Source organism: Brachyhypopomus gauderio, chromosome 18 (genome assembly GCF_052324685.1).
Source record: "Brachyhypopomus gauderio isolate BG-103 chromosome 18, BGAUD_0.2, whole genome shotgun sequence".
Taxonomy (NCBI): domain Eukaryota; kingdom Metazoa; phylum Chordata; class Actinopteri; order Gymnotiformes; family Hypopomidae; genus Brachyhypopomus; species Brachyhypopomus gauderio.
The window spans coordinates 12,029,882-12,039,913 of NC_135228.1; the positions used below are offsets into that span (position 1 = coordinate 12,029,882).

General features: G+C 41.8%; 1 protein-coding gene across 1 annotated transcript in view; it reads right to left on the reverse strand.

Annotated features, from left to right (window-relative positions):
• Positions 1–7,145, reverse strand: part of dacha (dachshund a) — a 108,369-nt gene extending 101,224 nt beyond the window's left edge. Inside the window, 2 exon segments of the mRNA XM_076980103.1 lie at positions 6,505–6,611; positions 6,714–7,145. Coding sequence (XP_076836218.1) covers positions 6,505–6,611; positions 6,714–6,983 — 377 coding nt within the window. The 5' untranslated portion in view covers positions 6,984–7,145.
• Between the last annotated feature and the right edge of the window lie 2,887 nt (positions 7,146–10,032).

A 10,032-nucleotide genomic window follows, 5' to 3' on the forward strand; every position in this document is an offset into this window, starting at 1 on the left:
GGGGCAATTATGGATTAAAGGGAGCTTATATCTCAAGTCTCTTAAACTTCTCTAATCATTTTCCCTCTGCCTGCTGTGTCGACAGACAACGTCGCGGCGGCATAGGAGAAAACACCAGCTCTTCCGGCACAAACTACTTTGCTGATTTTAGTGTCATATTCAATTTTCTGCTCCCTGCGTCTCTCCGAATCCCCGTCCAAAAACAACCATTTAAAACATCAGTCCTAATTAGATGATTAGTGCTTGGAAGGGCAGGAGAGAAGTAATTTGCATAATTCAATCATAAAAGTTGGAGATACATATTTCTATGTTCGTTTGTACAATTATCTCGGCTGTCCTGGGGGCTGTGATATTAATGTGATTAAACAATACTCCTGCATGGAGCCTAGTGTCCTCCATTAAAGCACTGCTAGAGGCAAACCAAAAATTAATTTTAGGAGACAATCAATTTTATTCTACATGACTGTAATAAATATAGCCCGGCTGCAGATGTGTCATTAGGCTCAGGAAGGAGATTTTCCCAAAGTCAAAATGACACCAGTGGCTCCAGCACCCCCACCACCACCCCCACCCCCACCCCCACGCACTCCTCTCCCCACATGCGCGACCACCCTCCTCAACCGCTCTCCTGCAGTGAGTGGCGGAGGTGTCATTTTCCCCTCTTGCTTGACAAGTCTTCTCCATCTGTCAGATTTAACCTCTCACACGGATAGCACGAAAAAGTTTGCTAAATAAATAAAACAAAAATAAGTAAACATTTCCAAACACCACCCCAAGAAAAAGCGCTGGAGTTCACCCAAAAGTGAATACAAGTAACTTTACATTACGCACACAGAGCCATTATGTTGGCCCTAATAAACTTTCATTAGCTTAATGCATGTTTGTACAGTGCTAAAATACACGCGCGCGTTAAGTCCTAGATGCAGGTAGCGCATTTCCATCACTAATTGACCACATGTGTCTTCGCTTTGAGTGTAATTCATTGGTTACGCGTGGGACTAGTTATTAAAGCGCCGCGGCACGGAACAGGCCCCTGCCAACATTAATGAGAGATCTCATGGCCACAAGTTGTTTTATTAGACCCCGGACGCAGTTAAGCGCTCTTAAGTCTCCAACATATCAACATATTCACATGGAGAGAAGGAGAAAGGGGAGGACGACGGAGAGAGGGAGAGAGAAGGGGGGGGGAGAGAGAGAGAGAGAGAGAGAGAGAGAGAGAGAGAGAGAGAGACGGACACATCGCAAGCTATCCGCAGCCATAAAAATATCAAAGTATTTCAACCTTTGCTTTTACAATGGAGCGCCATAAATCTGACACGCAGAAAGGTCGTGGATATTGGAATGTTAACTTCAAAAAGAGGGCATGGGGAATTTTAGCCTTATTATACGAAACCATTTTATGGTAAAGTGTTCGACGAAAAGCTTCTGAAAGACAACGACGGGTGCATTTTATTTGAAATCCGTGTAGCTTGGAACACAGTAGCAAAGTGTAGACAAGAATAGGTGATGCCTTACAAATAATCCACCGTATGTGATGGACGTTATGATATTGTCAGAATAGCCCTTTAATGCGTCTAACGCTACTTTGGGCGCAAAATGTCCTTCTCCACGTTTCAGAGTAGAAGTTGTAGCGCAATGCAACGAGCACTTGTTTTTCTTTTTGACACAACAAGCAATGGGCACGAGTTTCTCCTTTCTCTCTTTCCCTTTCCCTCACCACTTCCGGCGGCCACATGACAAGCACATAAACATAAGATAACACAAACACGCGCGCAAATGTCACACACGACCTTTATAAAACTTAAAAAAAGGAAAAACATATCCCTGCATCTCTGCTTGACTATTTTATGAAGTGGGTCGGCTTGGGGGCGCTGGGTTGGGCCCTTGGGCCACTTTCGGCCCGAGTGGGGTTAATTTATAATTTACTGCATAGAAAGGGCAGAGGGAGGGAATTTGTTATAAGATAAAACTGGGGAAAAGGGTGGATGTATAATTGATTACTGACATTCAAGGTGCGCAGGAGGACGAGTGACAGTCTCGACGCCCACTGAGGAGATTGGAGAAGACAGTAGGGTGTCTTGGGTGCCAGGCTCGAGCCGGGGAGCCGTAGCCTTAGGCGAAGCCAGGGGCAAAGAAACGTCCATATGGACTAGGCACAGCGACAGACACGCGCTTGTACGAATGTGCGCTCGCGCTGCATCAAAAACCATACTGGTCATCGATCGAACTACAACAGTCACGCCCCCTCCCCCCCAAACACACACACACACACACACACACACACACACACACACACACACACACACACACACACACACACAGGAAAAACACGCACATACACAGGTGCGGGCATCGTAGAGGGAACAGGGAACAGAGGGTGGTCATGCAAAATTAACGCTATGGTCATACTAATAAACAAATGCGAGTTTGTACCTCGTTGCCACATACCGTCACTGACATGACCTAAATGTCTTTTATTGCCGACTTTAGAGTAAGTGCGCAAATAATTACAGCTGTATTGTTTTGTGATTTTTTTATTATTATTAGGATCGAGTTTCACGGGAAAGCAAATAAAAAAAAGCTTAATAAGGAAAATAATCAGAACCTCATCAGAAATGTAATCTAAAATAACGGTTTAAAATCTTAAATTGTAGCTAATGCTTTTTGCAAGTCGACGTGATTACTACATGCACTTTAGCAATATTATTTTAATCTGTTGCTCTTATCAGTGACACAATTTGCAAATCAGATCATGCCAGTGGCAACAAAATGAATTAAAAGATTGTAATGGTTAAAAAACAAGCGGCCCGAAGAAAGAGAAAAAAAACAAGGTCTGACGAACTTTTATGCAAGTAATACCGTAATAATTTAAGTTGTCAATTTCTCCAGCTCAGTAGGTACTGACAGGAGCATCTTTGACCCACGCGATGTAGTCAGTGTGCTGGGGGTTTTCGTTTACGACGTGCTTGCCTCGAAACAAATCCCTGATTAGCCGTGCACTAAAATATCTGTTGACGGGGCATTCTTGCTGTGCCTGGACGCTTGACTCCTGAGCCGCTTTCGCTTGGTGAGAAAACATTTAAATAAGCGGTTCCGACGCCCATCTATACGAAGAAGCAACACTGGCCTATAAACACGGAAGAGCAGGGCAGAAGCGCCACAGATGTTCGTCTCTAATGTAATTCCCTTTCAATTTCCTAAGTGCAGTCCCCAAGTGCAAACTAGTTTAGCGTTATGTTTAGCTTGCAAATTCTTTTTAATAAATAATGAATGCAATAAAAACCCGGAGATCAATTGCGAGCTGAGAAATCATAAAAGCAGGCCCTAAGTGCCGCTTGGGTTTGCTGATTTGGACATTTTCTCCTAGTATTTAAATTGTCCGTGGCAGTTTTAAAGATCCCGTCGAAATGTTTTGATTACTTTCCTGATGTCCGTGACTGTGCTTGTGAAAACGGAGGCAAAAGATACCTCTTACGTCCCCCCCACTCATCCTCTTGGGAAGGAGAGAGAGAGAGGGAGAGAGAGGGAGAGACAGAGACGGGACCGGTTGTGCACATTAGTTACCACCATATGGTGGTGGGACGGTGGGTGATGTTTAAATCTGACTATAAAAGCGATGCCTGTATGTGCGGGCACCGGAAGGTGAGCTGTAAAGCAGTGAGACCGAGGAGCAAATTCAATTCTAGACGAGGCCATTGCAGAAGCAATTTCATTATCCGACCGTATGCTGCAACCTGACTTAAGTGAACAGTGCGACGCTCCACGCGCTTGTCCGTTATTACCCCGTTTGCCTGTAATCCAAATATATAAAGTAAAATAACAAAACGATGGCGCTAAAGTCCCCCGCCCGCCCCTTCACTGATTAGACGTACATCATGCTTCACAGATTGATCGAGAACGCAAAACCCAATAAAGTGACGGCTGAATTCTGAAGGTTGTGTGTGTGTGTGTGGGGGGGGGGGGGGGTGCTGTTAAAAGGTTAATTACCGAACCAAGCCCAAAATGGCCATCTGGATGCTCTCTCTCTCTCTCTCTCTCTCTCTCTCTCTCTCTCTCACACACACACACACACACACACACACACACACGTAAACATGCACACAGACAAACAGTTTAGTTTCGCGTGGTCACCTTATAAAAAGTGTACCTGTAGAGATTATGAGGTAGCCTATTATAAAACTGGCCCTTCGAAATCTCTATCGTCGGTGTATTTTTTATTAGGCATCATGCTCTCCTTCAACAAAGCCCCCAGGCTGCGTTACTGAAGTACTGATAGCCTTCTCAATTCAAGTGGGTCACACATTGTCACACAGTTAAGAAAGAAACAAAACAAGTGAAAAAGTCTCAAATATTCCATCCATATGCAACATTTCAAAATACTTCAATTCCATGAACACAATATTTCTAAAATAATAGATTACTTCACATGAGCAACAACGCAATACAGGAAGCAACAACATTTTATGTTTGTAAGCATGTAAATAAGTAAGTAGATGGAAATAAGTGAAGAAATGAACAAGATAGGAGTGAAAACATACTACGTAGTCCATAATCTTTGCATTTAATTTTCTTGTCTTGGTGGCTACTAGTTTGACTCATTTTTGGCAGATTCTTGACATATAACAACACGATTATTCATGTTTTGCTCACTGACTGAAATTTACTATTCTTAGTAATATCGTGAGTGTTTTACTACGTTATTACTGGCGTTATGCCTGTTTAAGTTTTCATTTTAAAGTCTTTGTTATTCGCGATAAGATCGTACATTTAGACAGTTATATTCTAGCAGATAAGGCCTATTCAAGTCGATGTCGACTGGTAAAAAATACTATGTAACAACATTCTGCTTTTGTGGCGTTAATCAGAATGCTTCATTGTCACCGAGGTCCTTGATGCATCATCCTTGAAAAAAGTTTCAGTAATACAATCAGACAATAAAGCAAAAACCCTTGAGGTTTCGGATGAAGGTGGAAAAGAAGCATCTCTCCCCTTTCAGTCTCTCACTCCCCCTTCCCGTCTTTTTTTCTCTCTCTTTCTGACTCTCTGTCTGTCTGTCTGACTCTCTGTCTGTCTGTCTGTCTGTCTGACTCTCTCTCTCTCTCTCTCTCTCTCTCTCTCTCTCTCTCTCTCTCTCTCTCTCTCTCTCTCTCTCTCAGTGTCTCCCCCACATTGACATTGCAGGAAGAATATAGAGCATGGGAACACTAATGCATCTGTCATGATAACAAGCTAAGAATAACATCTCGACACCAAACAGAGTTAAGAATCCGGGCGAGGTGATTTATCCCGCCCTGTCGGTCGCATTGATTTATTTAACACGGGCAAACACTAAGTCCAAATGAGCTGGACATCTTTACAAACAAGAGAATTGTAAACAACACTGCCACAAAGCAGAGCGTGAGTTTGGCACTGTTCATGAATTTCTGAACATTTGTCATTAAGTACTAAATGTTACTGCTGTTACATCGGCTTTAACCTGCGACAGAAAATAGAAGGGAATAATTATATATATATATGAAAACACACCAAAACACTACACGACGTAATCGGATCGTTTGGCAGACGTTCATAAGTTTGTATCAAAACTTCGGAAAAGGCAGAGTTTTGAAATTTTGAAACAGATGACTCCATCTCCTGTGATATCCTGTGAAATCTGCCTGTGATTTCTTTAATAATAATAATAAAATATCGGCCTGTATCTGTTTCAGTAATACCGCACAGTGCGTTTATAAACTTGCTACACAATAACATTTCTAAATGTACATCTTAAAGGAGCTTACGTCTTTCCTCTTAATCACTGCCGAAGTTTTTGTACATTTCACACGATGCACTTCACAGTGAAGGTCAACGCTAGGTGAACTACACCCACAAATCAGGAAATGAGCTAGAACAAGTTTAAACTCTTCTTTCATAAACTGTATCATCTGCTTGTCAGTTTCATTTTGGTGGCCAGAGCGAGTGTTTATTATGGCCAATAAACAATGACAGAGTAAACTGGGGACTGTTTCCAGCACTCCGTCCTATGAGAGCGGATATTTTCATTAAATGGCCAAAAATGATTGCGGTTCAGCTGGATTGGTCTGACCCAAAACCAGCACTCACAGTCTACTAAGCAGTTTTGGGCTATAAATACGCATAAAATTTTGCACGCGCTTTAAAACGGGCAAGCGGTTAATCTGCAGGTGGCCGTTTTTTTTTTACATGGAACATGAATGTGTTCAAATTATACAGCCAGAACGAGGATAATTTGCTTTTTAATTGCCTAGAACATTTACTGAAACATAATCTCGCTTAAATCGTCTGCAGACGTACAGTCTGTATTAGTTGAACAAACGTCTTTTAGACAAGCCTGCACCACAAGTTCCAAAACTTTTAACAGAACAGCACGAACGCGCAAACGCGCAGCACCACCACTAGATTCGGATCGTGCATTACAACGAACAAGAGCGAAGTCTGACTGGACATTGATACTTAAGTTTTTTATTGTGCACGGTCGAAACTTGCCTTGCGTTTGTGCAGTCGTTGTAAAGCGCCTCGAAGTCCTTCCGACTGATGAGCTTGCAGCGATTGACGCCGGGCTGTATCGCCCCGAGACCTCGCAGGATACGGACCTGCTCCACCGTGCATACAACAGGAGATATATCCAGCCGCTTCAGTTTAGTGTAGACGGTGTGCAGTCCCCCGACCAGATGTTTAAGAAAGAGATCAAAAACCTGCGGCAAGCAGATCAGCTCCTGACCGTCCACGGTGAACGAGGCTACTTTGACCCCATGGACCTCCACCATTTTGCACTCGTTATTGCTGCTGGCGCTGTTGCCGTTGCCTCCGCCGCCTCCTCCGCTGCTGATGAAGGAGTTGATCATGCTGCTCGTTAGGCGCGGAGACTCGGCCGGGCTGGAGTACAGGGGGTCAGGACGAAACAAGCTGCCCGCGCCCGGAGTCGCGGTCGGTGAAAGCACCGGGGGAGTTGCTGATACGGCCATAGTTCTCTTTAAGTTTCCTCCTTTTCCGCACTCGATCGGTCTCTCACACCCGTTCGCGCTTTGCTTGTTTCTCCGTTCTTCACTTAGTGTTTCTCATGCGACCACGCTGAAGACTGGCAGTCGGCGATGGGCAACTACCTTCCTCGCAAATGGGATGGTTACAATGAGGAGCGTTGCGCTCAGCGTTTCAATTAGCCAGCCCACCTCGACGTGGAGTGACAGGTCTCTCCTCCAACAAGAAGCTTCACAGCACACGCCGTCGCATCCCATTGGTGGTTTGTCTGTAATAGCAGGGAGCTTTATTATTATCGTCGCTTAGCGGAGCATAACTTTCAGTAGACTGTATCAGTTCAACTAAAACGTAGTGAAAGGCTAAATCGCTGCTTTATTATCATAAAACTTAATTTGAATGGGATTGCATTAAGCAGTTTTAAATGTACTTTATCAATATAAAATTTTACTTTTACAGTTATCTACCGGATAAGAACAGGACATTTTAATATTGAATCACACAAGTGGGACGATGACAAATGTAGACTGTATTGTTTCTTAATTACTGTTTTATTAAATTATTAGACCATTAGTAAACTATAAAACTTACAGCCTGGTTTCTTGCTGATTGGTACACTAAACACATTAGATGTACTGGCCAGTTGTACTGAATATTATATATAAATCTCTGAACACCCATATATATAGTTTAACTCAGATCAATGCAGCAAACAGCTAGGCGACTATACTTCAGGTCTAACATAACCATTTCAGTCTGGGTACAATGTTAGATGGCTATTGAGCATTTTTTGATGCACAATAGTGCAAGATGACATGGCAGGTGGGGAAACTAAAAGCCTATATGTGTAATTAATAATGGAGCTTATATTGCAAAACATTAAAACTCGTTGGATTCGTTGTATCTATGAGTTAGACTACTAATTACTCAAATAATGATAGAAATGTAATTGCATTAAGGCACTTTATGAACTTAAGCACTCACAATGGTTTTGTAGTGGCAGTATATTATTCAATAAAATAATATTGTGGTAAATTTAAAGTTACTGTATATGTAAACAAAATTCACAGACAAGGCAAATATTGAAGAACAGACATTGTTTAGGCCCTAAAAGGCCTTCTTAAAATTCTTGAAGAAGTTATAATCTTGTTTATCTTGTTGGACTGTGTTCTTCCATGTTGACTGGCCACTTAAGTTAAACCAGGGTTGTTTGTAATGTGTAGAACCATGTAGGCATAACGGGGTGGTACAGTTGAAAGGATTTCTGGAGGATTTGTTATGAGATACTAGGGGTGGAGAAGTGAGTTACAAAACAGGTAAAGTACCTCAGCACTTTAATCATAAGACTGCAGGCCCAAACCTCCCTGTGCCGTGCAGGAACCTCACACACTACTCCTTCTGCACACGCTCCGTTGTGTCACTGTATCACCAGACACATGAATACTAATCCACAAAATGATGGATGGATAATATATTATACCGGAAATCACGATGGGGAGGGAGTCTGTAGATTTATGAAAGGATTGAGTTGGATGACGACAGTGGTTCCTAGTAGAGGGTCAGTTTCAGAGTAGATTGTTGTTCTGGTCAGTTAGAGTAGAGGCTCAATTACGGATTAGAGGGGCCCTCTGGTCAGTTATGGTGGGACCCTGAATTTCCCTGGGTGCTTCCAGTGCTTCTCCAGTTTGCCCATCATGTATAGAGCATGTAAAGAAATGGGATATAATATTTTTTAAATCAAAGTCAATTGAAATTTGTTCAATGGGATGTCTTTCCTGAATGTTTATATAATATATTTGTGTTTGCGCCGTCAGTGTAGATCTATAGACCACTTAGTCAAGTAAACAAGTACCTTTTAAACGAGAATCATTATACAGGGTTAAAAAAAAGTTGCTGTAAAATTAATATGAAATCATGCTTAACCTTTGAGCTCTAGCAACTTCTCAGGGAAGATTAATATTGTAATGAGTGCCCAAATGCCATGCAAATTTCTGCCAAGAACCTGCTGAAATTAAAAAGCTAGGTGGCAATCTGGAAAATTAGATACATTTTTTACCTGTGTTTTGATTGCACCTTACCCCCTTTGTTTCATATTTAATCTTAATGGCTGGCTGATTACTATACGTTGCTCTGCAGGAAAACATATGCACCACATTATTCAACCACCCCTTCACCAACACCCAGACATTTCTCTATGCATATGTAGTTCTTTCTTATGCATATGCATATGGTTTTTGATGCATATTCTAGTAGGCATGCTCATTTCTCACCAAAAGGTGTGTACACCAGTCTTCTGTCACTACTTCTACAATGTGATGCATATACTTTTTAGGAATCTAACATTGCTATATACAAACTTCCTGTCAAGTACGCTTGAAGAAACTAAACACGTTTTTTTTTAAAGAAGAGCCTAAACTAATGCACTTTTCAGTTAATAACTTTTTTGCAACACATTTAATTACAGAAGCTTCCTCCCCTCCAAGTGATCATTTTTGTCCAACTTATGGTGTCTAGTACTAAAAAGTCTGATACCTTTTGACATAGCTTTAACTGAGAGATGCATTTCTCTTTCCTAATTGAACGTTTATCAGTATGAGGAAGACAGAATGTGTGGTAGGGAGAGTTGGGAGAAACTAAAATAGGAGTGGACAGGCATGTGAGCATGGAAGTTACTGAGGGAATGCTTTGCTGTATTTTAGCATTACTACACCTTCCAGTTATTGTTTATGAACTGTAAAATATTACAGCAGTGGCCAAGCACAGATCACCATGTACCCTTGATGTAATTATATGTTTTTTTTATTAATGCATGTCTTACACAAATCAATGGCAACAGTAAATTACCACTGATTGTAATTGAATGTTTTTTTTTCTCATTTTACTTTCACTCATGATAAATATTCATGCCCATTACAGTGTTTTACATTCATTGCGCTTTTTGTGTCGTTTTCGCTCGGCGAAATGTTACGTACATCAGCAGTCCAGCAATCCATTTGGCCCACGATACTTGCCAAAGAACTGCTGGACTCTTAATTTAGG